This window comes from Nannospalax galili, unplaced genomic scaffold, assembly GCF_000622305.1.
Source record: "Nannospalax galili isolate Female #2095 unplaced genomic scaffold, S.galili_v1.0 scaffold18, whole genome shotgun sequence".
Taxonomy (NCBI): domain Eukaryota; kingdom Metazoa; phylum Chordata; class Mammalia; order Rodentia; family Spalacidae; genus Nannospalax; species Nannospalax galili.
Window position 1 is genome coordinate 8,461,037 of NW_008346548.1, and position 16,407 is coordinate 8,477,443.

The 16,407-nt window shown below is 33.9% G+C and overlaps 1 protein-coding gene across 1 annotated transcript in view; it reads left to right on the top strand.

Annotated features, from left to right (window-relative positions):
- The window catches only part of Stxbp5l (syntaxin binding protein 5 like), a 395,225-nt gene that overhangs the window by 327,836 nt on the left and 50,982 nt on the right, over positions 1 to 16,407 (top strand). Inside the window, exon 22 of the mRNA XM_008842914.1 lies at positions 10,027 to 10,077. Within this exon, the coding sequence (XP_008841136.1) occupies positions 10,027 to 10,077 (51 nt within the window). The remainder of the gene's footprint in view (positions 1 to 10,026; positions 10,078 to 16,407) is intronic.

Consider the following 16,407-nt stretch of genomic DNA (forward strand, 5'->3'; position numbering starts at 1 on the left):
ATATATAGTGCAAGATGCCTTGTTCTACACTATAGCTTACCTTTCACTCTCTTAAAGCCAATGCTAATGTAATTCAACTTAACAATATTTTCTTTTATTGTGTCCTTGATGTGTTTTGCATCATGAAAATCTTTCCCCACTCCACAATCATGAAACAATTTTAAAACTATCATCTAGCTGCTTATTGTTTTATATTTCACATTTAAGCTTACATCTGGAATCTATTTCTAATGTGAGGAAGGAGCGATTTAGATAGCCAGTTGAAATTTAATAAGTGAAATTTATTTGTAAATTATCTTTTCCTGTTCTGCACTAAAGTGGGACTTTTACCATAAACTAGTAGACTTCACCATGTGGGGTATGGTTGTGTATGTGTACATATGTAGACTTTATCTTATATTCCACTTACATGTTTACCACTTACTCAGACCACACTATTACATTAATATAGTTTTATAAATGTTGCTGAGAGTGTAGTTTCTCCAACTTTTAGTCCTTTTCCGAGACTGTTATATTTTCCAAGTTTTTTGTAGCTTTTAGAAAGAATTCATTAATTCTCATATAAACATGTTCACATTTTTATTACAGTTTCACTGGTGTATAGACCAATTCAGTATAATTTAATAATGAATTTTCCCTTTGTATTACACATTTATATGTTCTTTATCTTATTAGCTATATAATTTTTATCATAGAGGTCTTGTTCATCTTTCATTAGATTTATTCCTTTGCATTTGATTTTTCAATTATTATGAATATTATTTAATTTTCTAGTTGGTTGTGACAAGAATGGAAAAATGCAATTTTCACAAATTACATTTTTCATCCAGCAAACTTTTGTTGGTTTTTTTGAGACAGGGTCTTCCTGCAGCCCCAGCTGGCCTGGAACTCACTGTGTATAGATCAGGCTTGCCTCAATGTCACAGAGATCTACCTGCCCCTGCCTCCTGAGTGCTTGGATTAAGGCATGTGCCACCATCCCATCCCCAGCAAATTTGTTAAATTTACAAATTCTAATATCTTATAAATTCTTTTGGAATGTCTACATATTTAACTATGTTCCCAGTGAAATAACAGTTCTATTTCTTCCTTCTGAAGATAGGTGTTGTCTAAGATCCCCATATAATATTGAATATGTGGTGTCAGTAACATCTTTTCCTTGTTTCAAATCTCAAGGATAAGGTCTTTAAATTTTTATAACTATAATAACTGCTAAAAGTTTTGACACATATCCTGCTTATTCTTCTCCATGTTATAGCAGTTCTGGAAACACCACCACAATTCTCAGCGTCAATGGGCTTTACACACAGTCAAGTAGATTGCTTCAAATCAAGATAGTTTTGACTACTTCTGTATTTTGTTACTTGGTGAAAAAAATGATGTGCTGTGATAAGATTCGCTTATAATTTCAATGCTAATAAGGGCAATTGAATGAGTGTTTTTAAATGTGCAGATATAACATTTGCCTTATGAAAAAGTTTTAAATATATTTTTACTAGTTAACTTCCGCTACAATTTCTTTGGGGGATCTTAGACCTCCACCCTTTTTAATCTGCAAAATCAGATGAAAACATTCAATGCAAGTGTATCTGAATAATATAAGCTGAAACTTAGGGGAGCCAGAAGCCAATAATCATTTTATAGCTTTGATTTTCTATGTGGTCCTCCTTTGTACCCTAATAAACTGCAGGTAACATAGATAAAGATTCAGGCTATTAAATATCTCCATGAGGTAATAAAAAGAGCAGAATCTAGACTGGGATCTATAAATCCAGTGAGCCAAAAGAGGACTGGGGAGATGGCTCAGTGAGTCAAGGCTCGCCACACAATCATGAGGTCTGGAGTTAAAATCCCCACCCCCCACCCCCGTGGCGGACTGCTTATAATCACAGACCTTGGGAGGCAGAAGTAAGGAATTCCCCAGAGCAAGCTGACTTGCTGAGTAGGTGAATCAGCAAACTCCTGATTCAAGTGAAAGATCATGTCCGAATAGATAAGGCATAGCATGATCAAGAAAGATACCCATGCCAACTCTGGCCTCCACATAACATGCACAACAGGCACACACACACACACACACACACACACACACTCATATGCACAAAATAGAAACCTTTCATGTAGTTATTAGAAAATTCACCTTTAAGATAAAGATGAATTCTTGGTTCCCTTGGGCTAAGAAATTAAATGCCAATAGTTTTGTATTCCTTCCTGTAGGACTTGCTACCAGAACTCCTGAGGCAGCACCAGGCTTTTATAGGAATGAAATACCAGCTGTGAGACAGAGGAATCAAGCACATCACTTGCCAGGTGAAGGTGAAAATCTTTTCTATGAACAAACAAAATATTAATTCCATCACAGTTTTCTTCACAATATATCTTAAGACTTTATTCTCATTTGTTGTGCTGAAAACACAAGTCTCTCATGGCAAATAAAACCAATGTTTCCTGAAGCATTTGTTCAAACTGATTTCATGGTATACAAAGTAGGAATTCCAAAGGCTTTTTGAAAAATCTTTAAATTTCCACAGAATTTTGATACTACTTTTTTTACCATAAACCTGAATCGTTGAATGAAGCTTATAAGAAAGTAAGACAGGGTAAACAGGGAATTCAGAGAAAACTTGAGTCCCCAAGTAGCTCCATAATCCTTTGTACTTCAATGAAGAACTACTTTCTATAAGCAGCAACAGCTATGATGACCAAGAGAACTCTATCAAAGAATTGTCCCTTTGGAAAGTTCTACCAAAGAATTACCCTTCAAAAGGTTTATAATCCCAACATTATGCAGAGGTCGTGAATTCAAGTGCTGCTCATTGGGACCCAAACAGACTCAAATGTAAGGCTACATGCTCTTTTTAAGCTAGGCATTCACTGAAAAATGGATATGGCCAGATTTGTAACTTTAAAGAATTGATAATTTTATAGAGCTCAAGTAAGATTAGTACCAAAGAAGATAAAGGTAGATTTTACAATTTTATAAATGTTAGTTTGCTTTTTAGCCATACAACTCCTTATACAATATGTCCTGGGGTTATCCCCTTTAATTTTTGGATAAGAAAATTAAAGCTCAGAGTATTTAAATGAAAAGAAGTAAAATTCCAAATTGTTTATATTTGGTTGGAAATCCCCGATTTTTCCCCTGTTGTTCATTCAGTGAATTAGAAAAGCAATATGAAATTTATTTTAAAGTTACTATTAAAATTATATGACTTCTGAGCAATGAGAAAATTAGAAGTAGCTGAGTTGTAAAGAGAGAATGTTTGAACAAAAATTTCCAAGAACCTTGAAGAGTATACTGTCCATGAAACATCAGAAGAAAAGAACTTACCACTTGAGTTAAAAAAAAAAACTGATTTTGAAAATAATTTTTTGTAGTTCGTATAATTAGAATTAGTAAACTTATTTGCTAAAAAGTAGAACATTTTTATGGTACCTGAAAGCAAATAAAATACTTTTCATGTTTATTACCTTACTTATTCTTTACAACAACCTTGTGAGGTTGTTGAGGAGAAATTCTATAACTTACCCCAGGTTACCTTGTGAGTATTAACTTATTCCTATCTTCAGACTCCTTTTTTAATTTGGCCAGAATTGTGTGATTGCAGAATATTTGACCTCCTATTGTATAGTGTAAAAAATGGATTGAAAACTGAGGTATCTCTGGGAATTTATAATTGAAGATAAATAGTAAACTAAAAAGAAATAGTTTCATGGTCAATGAAAAAGTATATGAAATTAATAGTTATTTACTCATTAATATTGTCTAAATAGAAAAATAATACATGCTATAAGGTAGCGGTAGAGTCATGACAAGAAACATTTTTATGCCAAGGGAAATTCTAATGGCGATAACGCTCTGCCTACTGTATCTTAACCACGTCCTGAAAAACAGGTATATGATAACACAATCAGAGGCCTGTAGGGCCTTTCAGGACTTTACCATGGAAAGGTAACTCCTAAATTCTTGGGGGATTTTTGTTTTCTGTTTTTTTAACTTTTCCTATGTACATATCTGGTGTATTTTTGTTCTTTCCGTTTTGGGGTTAGAAAGGACTAGAACAGGTGAAATTCAGTTGCTATATTCCAACAGTCAATTAATAAATAAGTATGTAAGTACACAGATAAACTTAACAAACATTTTTATCAAAACAACTTTAATTTTAAATTATTTTTTATTTATTTACTAGATGCCTAGATCATGTAAGTGATATTTTCTATGTCAAGAAGATTGTGCTGCTCAGTTTGACTGAGGTCAGAAAAATTTGACCTTGCCAAGGCCCTTTCTATCACTACATTATCAAATACCTTGCCCCCTAATGTTTGTTAGTGTTCATAACATAGATACTTCATAGACTATGACAGTTGTTATTTATTATAAGTATGGAAGAACATCCATGACCTAAGAAGAATAATTTGGTCCTCTTGGTTATTCTAGGCTTGCAAGCATTAGTTGTAGCTTAGCCATAACAAAGTCAAAATCTTTCACTAGAAATAAAAAAGTAAATCCATTTGTTCAAGAACCATCTGATCAGCAGGTGTAAATTAGAAACCTCTACGTTATCACTTTATGGTTTTTACAGTTAAAGCAGTGGCAATATTAACACTTTGATTCAAGTTTAACCCTTTTCTAATATTTTGGTTCAGATATAGAAAGAAAAATCTGACTGAGATTTATTTGAAGCCAGTACATCTTTCTGATGAACCATACTGCACTATGCATTGGTTTTAAATTGAATTAGGAATTATCAAAAAGGGCATTTATGGGTGATTAAAAGAGAGGGTATAATCAAGACACATGAAGTTCACTAGGCAAAACCACATTTTAATGCCTAAAATTCTGTTCATATTTAGGAGCTGAGCCTATGATTTTATTCTCACATAAACTATGATAAGCTACCAAATTGATTACCTTGCCTTGTTGCCCTAAGTAGCCATGAATTTAAGAAGCATGAATAGTAATAGAGATGACTAGTTTTGCAAAAGTTTATAATCTGGTGATGTTGTAAAACTTAGCTATCATGTCATCTTTAAGCCTGAATTTATGAATAAATATTAGCATGCAGTTTGCTATAAGCAAATCCGCACTTACATAGACTTGAGTGGGTGGTAAATACCTGTTAACCCAGCACTCAGGAAGTATAACAGGAAGATCATGATTATCCTCAGCTATTGAAGTCAATAGGGCTTCATGAGACCCTGTGTCAAAAAATAAAAATGAAAAACGAAATAAAACATTAGTTGATAGGTATGCTTTGGTAAGTAGGGTGTGGGTAAAATGTGGGAATGCTTTACTTTGCATTTTGTTTCTTTTTTGTCAGATTTATTGAGGCATAATGTATATAAGATAAAATGTACCTTTGTAGTATGTAATTATATGTGGGTTTTTCCTTTGTTTTAAATTTTATTTTTGTTCAAAAAGTATGCCAGAACATGTTAAAAATAACAATAAATATCTGATAATTTGCCCAGAGTCTAACAGACCGAGGATCATAAAACAGAAAGTGGGGCTGGAGCTCAGTAGTAAGAGTGGTCAAGCTCTTGCCTAGCTTTTTGAAGCTCAGGGTCTGAATCCAGGGCAGGGGAGATTAGGTTTGGGGGTTGGGGAGGGATGAAAGTATAATACTTGCTGAAAAAATATTCCCTGACCCCCCTAAATTATTTATCATATTATTTTCTGTATTACTTTTCTGTAAGCCAGATAAGCACTTTTTGAATATGTGAAGGATTAAAGAGCTTGTTCTATGGGAGGTGCAATATGAGTAATAAGACCCAGCTGTTTTTATAGAGAATAAATCAAGTGTGAAACAAGTGTGAGATGTCACTCTTAAAAAGACAGCAGTATCTTAGAAAGTGCTATCCTGTAGTGCAAAAAAAAATAATATACTTCTAAATACTCTTATAAATGAGGCACAACTGTCCTTACAATTGCTACCTTTTATTCATTATTAGAAAGTAGATGATCAAATATCATAAGAGAAAAAAAATAAAAGAACCAAAAATATTAACTTTAAAAAAATCTAATCTTAATCAGTTTTTAAGATCCAGAAAAGTGACATCTATTTATCTATCCATATATATAGCTAATGTAATAACTAAGAACAGTATGGTTTCTCTTGTATGGAAAATCTGAAATGCACTGCAGGAAGTGCTTCTCATTGAAGGATCCAGAGGAAAGACCTGTAGGTTGGTTGATATTCATGGAGGCTTATAACATTGTTTCTCAAAATGTGATCTGTCAAACTCTGGACATCAGTATTTTTTTAAATATTTTATTTATTTATTATATATATATGAGTGTATTGCCTGCATGTGTGTCAAGTGCACCCATGTCGTGCAATGCCAACAGAGGTCAGAAGAGGGTGTCAAATCCCCCTGGAACTGGAGTTAAGGAGGGTTGTTAGCTGCTATGTGGGTGTTAGGAATCAAACCCAGGTCCTCAGCAACCAGTGCTCTTAACCACTGAGCCATATCTCCAGCTCTTGACATCAGTAATTTTTCGTAATTCATCTTAAAATACAAATTTTTCCTGACCTGAGATTACCTGGAAATGGCATTGTCTCATCAGGCATTTTAAAACCTAGTACGTGAGAGGAGGGATGTTACTCCTCATTGTTCCAAACTTAGGCAATTGATAAATGATTTTAAAAGTTAAGATTTGAGGAGAAAGTTTTGTAGCAATTCTAGCAGCATATCATAGAATCCATCAAACAGATACAGTGGGAAGAATGCTGCAGGAGAAACACTTGTGGTGATGAGCAGATTGGCATAGGCAGCTCTAACATCTCCTTAGAACCAGAATTCTTCAGCTCTCTTCTTTTTGTAGATTGCTAGTCCACTGAGTAGTAAGAAGATTCTATTGTCATATTCTATCCTTTGACTAACATTATGAAATAATAGTGATATGTATATTTAATTTTAGGATGCAATAAAAATGAAGAACTTTGGAGGACTGAAACACTGTGGTCACATTGCATAAATTTCCTTTTATTCAAGTTCAACCTTTACCTTTTATCAGTTTGTTTCAGTTTGTACCTCTGGAGTAATAAAGAGTAACTGATTTTTGCTTTCACATGCCTGATTTAAGAATACTTGAAAAGAACTTACTGCTACTGCCAGGCACAAAGTATTAATAAGTATACTAAATATACTTCTTAATACTATTTGCCTCTTATTTTCTGACACTTGAACATTTACCTAAACTGCTCAGCCTTTTTAGTGGAATCTAAGCTGCATCTTCAACATAATTTTTTAGGGTAATTAAACAGATGAATAGTAGTTTATTTCTGGAAAACTGGGGAGGAAGAATATTGTGTACATAAATTACGGAGGTCTGTTATTATCAGAGGTTTGCTATTAGGGAAATTCCTTCATTAATTCTATCATCTGGTCACTCGTTCCCTTCCCTAGTTGCACAATTGAGAACAAGATTTCATGAAAATAGTCGTGGGTTTCAGGTAGGAAGTAGTCTACAAAGGGTCAGAAAAGTAGGTGGTAGCTGGGGTAGGCACTAAGAATCCCAGATGCTGGGGCAGATTTGAGACCTAAAGTTACATGCCAGAATATGGGTAACAAATGTTCCATCATAAAGAATAAGGGAGAAAGGGACTAGGGGTGTGGTCCAGTGGCAGAGTGCTTGCTTAGCATGCATCTTTAGGTACATATGAGTTTGAAGCCTGTCTGAGTTGCATGAGGAAATGTAGCAAGAAAAAAGAATATTAGAGAATGTGATTCTGCCATTGTAGCCTTGTTCTGCTAAATGAATCCTGGGCTTTTAAAGCCAAGTATGGACTATTTGTCTTTTTTGGAAAGAATCTTTGTAGTATGTTTGATAAATAGATAGAAGATAGAAGATAGATAGATATAGAAGATAGATGATAGATAGATGATAGATAGATAGATAGATAGATAGATAGATAGATAGATAGATGATAGATTGATAGATAGATGATGGACAGGTAGACAGGTAGATAGATAGATGATAGATAGATGATAGATAGATGGTAGATAGATAGATAGATGATAGATAGATAGATAGATAGATAGATAGATAGATAGATAGATAGAGAAGTAGATAGATAGATTAAAAATTCTATTTTAAAACAAGATAGAAATAATTTTAAAGTCAGGCATGGTAGGGTAGGCCTTTAATCCCAGCACTGGAGAGGCAGAGGCAGGCCAGCCTGGTTTACATAGTAATTTCCAGGCCAGCTAATGCTACAAGGAAGCCCTGTCTCAAAAACATACAAATTAATCAATTAATTAATAATTTTAAAAATAAAATAAGAAATTCATGCATTAAAGTAAACTAACCTATGAAATAAAATTATTTTACATAATGGACATTACCTCTTTGTCTTAGGAATCAATTTCCAAAATACATTTGATTAACAATTTCTTGTGAGGTATGCTTATTAATGCTTTTAGTTTGTCACATTTCAATATAAATAACATCAGTTTCTGCTGGTGGTAAGTGTAATACCAAACTATTAAAATCTGATTTGATTTCCTCTCAGTCTTTATGGAATGACTTTTAAATGCCTTTTTATAGAGACAAAAGCCTGTTTGTTTTACTTTATCAGTGTGATAATATTTGTTTGCTTTTATATATAGTATAGCATAGCAAACTATAGTCAGCAGTCCATAGCAATTGTGTCAAATCACATAAACATAGAGGTATGCTTATACGATTTGTGAACTACAAATGGACCTTACAATTTTGGATAGTTGAAGTAAAATCAAAAGGTAATTTTATTTCAGAACACAAGAAAAGAATATTTAAAGGCAAGCAAGATGGCTTAATGGGTAAAGGTGCTTGCTGCCAAGCCTAATGAGACCTGAATTTGATCCCCAGGACCCACATGGTGGAAGGAGAGAACTGACTCCTGCAAGTTGTCCTCTGACCTCCTCATGCACACCATGGCAAGTGTGTTTGTGTGTGTGTGTGTGCACGCACACACAAAGACACTAAATGTACAAAATAATTTAAATATGTTTAAGTTTATATTATATTTAGCTTTATAAAACCTCCTATAAGGTGCATTCAAGTTGAAATATCATAGATAAGATCAAATATGCTATTTAACATACAAGAAAATTAGACTGCAGATTGATGAAGAATCTTTTGCCAAAGTTGTATAACTACACGATAATAATTCAGAACTTTGTAAGACATGTTTTCTCATTTTAAATGGAGTATTCTTTCTGTAATACCATCCTGCATTTTTATTTTCAAGTAGCTTATCTACTTGTAAAGAAAATCACTCACTAGCAGGTATAAATTAATTGATAGTCAATTTCAATCTTAATAAAATATTAACAGAAAAGATTTCACATGTGATTTTCCCTGGTGCTTTTCTATGGTAACAGCCATTGAAGTTAAATATTTAATGAAGTACCCAATGTAAAATTTCATTAGCAATATGAAGGCAATATTTTAATAAATCCTAATTTTCTTGACCTAACCATGCTTTTATAGCTTGCTTGATTTATAATAATATAACTTAGTTCATTTTAAATATTATGCAACGTCAACATCATAGTATTCCAATATTGATGTCATTATTTTGTCTGCCATAGACATAATAGTATATTGGTTGCATCATAAGCAATGGAATTTTCTTCCTTTTATTTAAAAGATGTTGACAGTGTTGATCAGTTTTGCCCTTGTGTTGTTTATTCTTAATGTAAGCTTTATACATTTGTTGTAATACATACCTGTTAGATACATCTGATATCAATTTTTGGTACTCTCCTATTAGGAAATTACTTATATGACATGTGTTTTAAACTATGTAAATATTCAGTTAATTATTTACTGTCTTTCTCATGTGTCTGTTTGCATATTAAATATTTGCTGCTGAATGGCAACTAACATTGGAACTATATTTCTGCTTCCATATATACTCAGTAAGTGTAATTATCATCAGGATGCAATTAATTATACTATGACACATACTGTCTCCCACACTCCCCCTTAATTTCACATAATTAACTGCTGCCTTTTTCCTTTTTCTGTTGTTTCAGTCAAAGGATCAAGAAAGTTAAGTCTGCCAACAGATCTTAAGGCTGATCTTGGTACGGTAGGCAAAAGCCAACAATTTTAAGTTTTCTTACATTCATTTGGCTGAATTTTTTTTACCAACCAATCCATTAATAACACATTTCCTAGATGACAATATTTAATAACTTTCTAAAAGGCTTTCTTAAAAATCACCATAGAGTTCTGTTGGCAGCATTCAACATTTGGTTCATTAGGAATTATTTTACAAAATCACATTTTAGAAGTCATTACACACCAAGGTATAAAATGTTTGTTGTTTTCTTTTCATCATGAAAATATTTGTCACATATTACCTTTATTACTGTAATCATGTAAATGAGCATATTTACTGGGGTTATTTTCCCTATTTTGTACATGAGTATCATTTAAAATTAATACTGTTTAACCAAAAAAGTATGATACAAAAGAGAATGGAATTCCGGCTCTGTTTTTATTTTATAATGTTATAAAAAATTAGATTCTCATACTTTTCATTTATGTAGTGGTCACAAGTTTATGTATTATGTCTCACATTGCAATAAGCTTTCTTAAATTGACCTTAATAAAAAAATTTTTCAGAACTCGTATCTGCTAGTTCTAGTGTGGGGCTTTTTATTTTGCTTTTTAAAACTTCATTAAAAACTTGTATTTTCATTTATTTTACTCTAACACAAAGCTCTAGCATCAAGTCCTACTAAGGTCATGGTTAAAGAACCAAAATACAATAGTCTATGTACTATTCTTCAGATATATAAAACTGTTTTAAAGGTTAAAAACTCATTCAATTTTATGTCTTTACAGGGCTTATACTGAGTTCAATATTGTATAACTGTATTAACTCAACTGTGAACCTAAAAACTTGCACCCACTTGTGAAAGAGATTTCTTTGCAACTCTTTAATGTTGTTATTGTTCACAAACTTTTTTTCCCCTAGAGCAGAAACTAAAGTTATTGTTGTTAGCTGGGAGATTTAAAATCCATGACAACATAAAAAAATACATTTTTTCTTTTTTATTGAATTTTTGTGCACTTCATACAGAACATCTTAATCACCCACGTCCTCACCAGCACCCTTTCATGCCACCCCCCTACTGGAGCCCACACACAATACAGTGGGCCTTAATAATACAATTTTAAAAATTAAGATATGGTATGTAAAGAGGAAGTTAAATGGCCAACAGCTAATAATTCTTTGAAAAAATTTAGCTGTTAGTGAATTGTGGGCAAAGTGAAAGAGGCTGGGAGATGGCTCAGTGCATAAAGTGCTTGTTGTGCAAGCATGAGAACCTGAGTTCAGATCCCCAGAACCCACATAACGCTGGGCACAGAAGTGTATATCCCAGTGTTCCTACAGAGAAACTGGATGCAGAGACAGATGAATTCCCAGAAGCTCAGGTGCTGACGAGCCTGATATACACAGTGGTAAGCAACAAGAGACCCTGTGTCCAAAAAGGCAGAAAGCGAAGACCTACACCCAAGACTGTTTTTTAACACTTACACACATGCCATGGTACCAGTATACCTGCACTCACCCAAAAACTCATGTGCACACACAGATACACATCATACACACAAAAATCAATAAAATAAGAAAGCAAAGCAGAAAGAAGTAAAATTATATTAATTTAACCTTTCATAACCTTGGTGATGCTTAAATTAATTGTGAAACTTTCATATATATATATGAAAGATCAAACAGTATGCCAGGGAGTCAGAGTTTAGTGACACCAGAAACTAAGTTCCAGGATCGATTTCTTTGCCAAGCATGAATTCTCTATTCTAAGTCAACTGCAAGCATACTGTGTCCATACCTAAATAGCTCAAATAGTGTTCAGGTTTCAACTTTAAAAACAGATTTTGTCACTCTTAAGTGTATTCTATTCTAGACCAAAGCTTCACTGTAAGCAATTTATTATGGAAATAGTCATACTTAAATGGAAGTAGAGTATTAAATTATCTCCTATAACTCTTGTTGCTTGTTTCAGGTCATTAGAGTTGTTTGTAGAATCTTGTTTTAATTTTAGTTGGTCATATGTGTCTAGAAATTTATCCAGGTTATTAGAATATAGATTTTCAAATTATTCTCTTATAATCCTATGAGCTTCATTGGTATCTGTTGCAATATCTCCTTTTTCATCTCTAATTTCATTAATTGAAGCCTTCTCACTTTTGTATAGTTTGTCTAAAGGTTTGTCAATCCTGTTTGTCTTTTTGAAGAACAAATTATTTCATTAATTCTTTATTATTCTTTTAATTTTTGCCTCATAAATTTTTCCCTGACCATTATTCTTTCTTTCCATCTACTGCTTTGGCTTTGGTTTATTCTTGATTTTCTACAACCCTGGGGCATATCAAGTTATTTATTTGGAATTTCTCTTAAGTTTTTTAATGTATGCCTTTACAATTATGAAATGAGCCTGATTTGGGAAATTTTCTGCTTTGTTTTATTGAATGTATTTTCTGTTCATATAGCATAAAATTCTTTTTTTCTAAGTTATGAAAAATATTTACTTATTTGTCATGCATTTGGTTTGTTAGTGGTGTACCACAGATATCATATATTCTGGTCATATTTTCTTATTAATTTATCTTTGTCATCTGAATATTCTAAATCTTCTAGCTTGTCTTCAAGCCACCACATTCCATTTTTGATTTGGTTCATTTTATAGGTGAGATTCTCCACTGACTTTTTTTGTCCTGTTGAACTTTTCATTTCCAATTTTTCAGTTTAATTTTATTCAGCATTTCTATCTTTTTATTGAATCCAATTTCACTTTCTGTACTGACTTGCTTATTTCATTCAACTTGTTGGCTTCAGTTGTCTTTGAAGTCATTCAGAGGTTTATGTCCTGTTTGATGTCTTTGAACATACTCATAATCATTTGAGTTGTCTTGGATTTCATATAATTATTCCCAGTGAAGTCCATTACTGTGAGATCAGTAAATTTCAAAGGATTCATATTTCATAAAATATCTTCTATACTTCTGTGTAGAGACTTGCATCTGGGATTAGGCTATTGGTTGGATTTGTTTTATAATCTCATATTTCTTCAGTGGAACTGTTTGCAATGTTCAAGTGAGACTAGGCTGTAATAAGATTGAGGTGTTAGTTTTTTTCTGTTGGACTAGGGGTGTAGCTTAGTAGTTATAACTTCAGCCAACATGCTTAAGGTACCAGGTCAAATTCCCAGTACTACTCTGAAGGTAGAATACTATCTGCTGAAGCAGTCACAACTGAAGGACAACCCACTATGGAAATACTGTAAGAGTCTATTAAAAAGGAATGGTTAATTTAAAAACCAATCACCCCCTATTGCTAATAATTTTAAGAAGTAAAGGAACATGGCTAGTAATGTGTCCTCTAAGATACTAGTTACTGAGGGTGTGAATGCAAAGATAACAAGCTGGGTAAGACTTGGGTGGTAGAGAAAACAGAGGGAAAAAGAAATAGAAGTGGGAACAATAGTAAGGAGAGGAGGTAAGGCAGTTCTGGCCAAAGATACAACAAAAAGAGATCTAAAGAAATGCAGACAACCTGAAACAATCTCAGCTCTCAGGAAACCAATGTAAGGAGACACCCCTCTCCCAACTCCAGGCTTTCTTTGGGAAAGCCTATCTAAAAGAAAAAGAAAATAAAAGGTAAGGGGATAAAAGAGAATAAGAATGGAACAGCAAAAAGCTAGTCCAGTAAATTGACACTAGATATCAAGTAAGAAAAGTGAAAAAATGAAGGGAAGAGAACTAATTAAGGATGCAGAGTGAGGGTGATGTCTTGCTTGGGCATTCTCTCCCTGATTTGACAATGTTAATGCCCCTTGCTGGTCTTTCACAGGTTGAGTAGCAGGTGCTGATCACACCTCTGGGCAACCCTTTCTGAATTTGGGATAGAAGTTTGGACCCTGTATCTGTGTTCTACTCCAGACTGACTCAGGCCAGATTGTCATCTTGCCAAATGCTATGTGGTCCTGACTCAAAGTTTCAGAATCCTGTGGCATTTGCTATGGTTTCCCGAGTGCAGTTCAGAGAAGGTCTTTTTTCTCTTCTGTGTCTATCCTCAGCAGAGATTCTTTTAAACTGGATCCTTGCCTGCTCTAGTCAAGTGCTGGGCTTTCTCCCAGCCAATCTTCCCTCTGCTGGTGCAGCTGCCATTCACAGCTTTGTCTCCCCCTCTTTCCCACTGCTCTTTAAAATGCCTTTTTTGCAAGTACAGTACAGATGAGGCTCTCAGTCTTAAACTGTGGGTCTGACCATCTGCGGGTGAATTCTTTCTCATACCCAAACAGAGCTAATCTCTTCAGAGTGAACTTTCGACTTTCTTCCTCTAGGCTTCTTTGCAATGTCCAGTATTGTACATGTGCAAAAACATAACTCTGACTCAAAGGGGATAAGAGATAATTTATTCTGAGGCCAAATATGAGGGACCATGGCCCAGGAACACAGATTTAAGTCACCAAAATTCCAAGTTCCAACGTGGAAGTGGTGTCATGAAGTTTTTATAGTAACAAAACAAAGAAAGTCATAAATCAATACAGATATGTTGGTGGAAACATTAAACAGACGATTACAACAAAGCGGAGAAATGCAGCTGTCAGTCTCAGGTGTGTGGACTGATGATACTCCTAAGCTTTCGGGTTGGTGGAAGGTAGTGGTTTACTAAATACACTCGAAGGGAAAACTAGTGCTCTCTGCAAGTTCTGAATGATTTACCTAAAGTCACAAAAGATAGTAGGTCATGTTGTATACAGGAGGGCAATAAATTATTAGGGGACTATAAGATATCCCAAGATAATTTGCCTCGAATTGGCAACATTCCAAACTCTCCACAGTCTTTGAAGTTCTAATCAGTCAGTCAGCCTCTGCAGACACAGCTTCTTTACAGAAATTCTCCTTCACAGTACTTTATTTTGCTACTAAAACTAGAGATTTTTTTCACCCTCTTAAAAAAATAAAATAAAGGAACACATAATAGCAAACTTTACAGCAGAATGGAGGTGAAAACACAGGAGACATAAAATCCTGAGAGAGAGGGAGTAGGGGAGCAATCAATGAAGAATTCTGTACGTGACAAATTTTTCTCTCAAAAATCAAAAGAGAAATTAGAAAATTCCCAGGTAAACAAAGGTAGAAAGAGTTCATCACTAGAAGGCCATTCATGCAAGACAGATTAATGCAAGTCTTCCTGAAATTTAAGTGACTTGACTAACTTAAGGCCATCAAAAAATAAAGAACACCATTAAAATTAGCTGTTCAGGTAAATGTAAAAGCCAGAATCACTATAATTAAATGTAAATGCCAGAATCACTATATTTCGGAGTTTCAAACCTTCATTTTTGTTTTCTATATGGTTTAAGAGACAACTGTATAAAACAATGATTATATATCTTAATGTGCATGGAATATATTGATTTAATTTACTGAGATGATAGAGTTGCAAAAGGACTTAGTTTTATATGCTACTGAAGCAAATTTAGTGTCAAATAAAAATAAGTTGTTACAAATTTATAATGTTAACATTAATCACCAGGATAACCATTAACAAAATTAAAATATGGGGCTGGGAAGATAGCTCAGTGAGTGAAGTGCCAGCTATGCAAGCATGAAGAACTGAGTTCAAATCTTGAGCATCCACGTAAAACACAGGTGTGTAGCATATGCCTGTAAACCCAGCACTGGGGAGTTAGAAATAAATGGATGGAACCAGGGTTTGCTAGCCAGTCCAGCTGAAACAGTTAGCTCCAGTAAGAGACTTTGTCTCAAAAAATAGGTAGAGCACAACATAAAAAGAGATTTGACATTGACTTCTGGACCCCACATAATCACATATGGGCACATGCACTCCCACACACATGCACATAAATTTTTTTTTAATATTCAGAAGGAAAATAAAGAATCAGAAAATGCATATAAGGAAAAGATAAATCACAGCAGGGGGGAAAGGCATTAGTGGAACAAATCATAGAGAAAAGTAAATTGAATATGTATTTTAGAAAACAAATGTCAGAAATAAATGTTTCCTTATTATTAATCACTTTAAATGTACATAGGTTAAAATCATCAATTAAGACATAGAGAATAGCAGAATGGAAGAAAATAAAAGCTCAGGGCTGGTGAGATGGCCGAGCAGTTAAGAGCACTTACTGCTTTTGCAGAAGACCCAGGATCAAATCCCAGAACCCACATGATAGCTAACAACCATCTATAACTCCAGTTCTAGGGGACTTGATGCCCTCTTCTGGTCTCCATGGGCATTGAATAACATGGGTGCACCTACATACATGTAGACAAAACATTCATACACATAAAATAAAAATAAATAAATTTTAATAAAACATTGCTAAAAAAAAAACCAATCTGTTTAACCACTG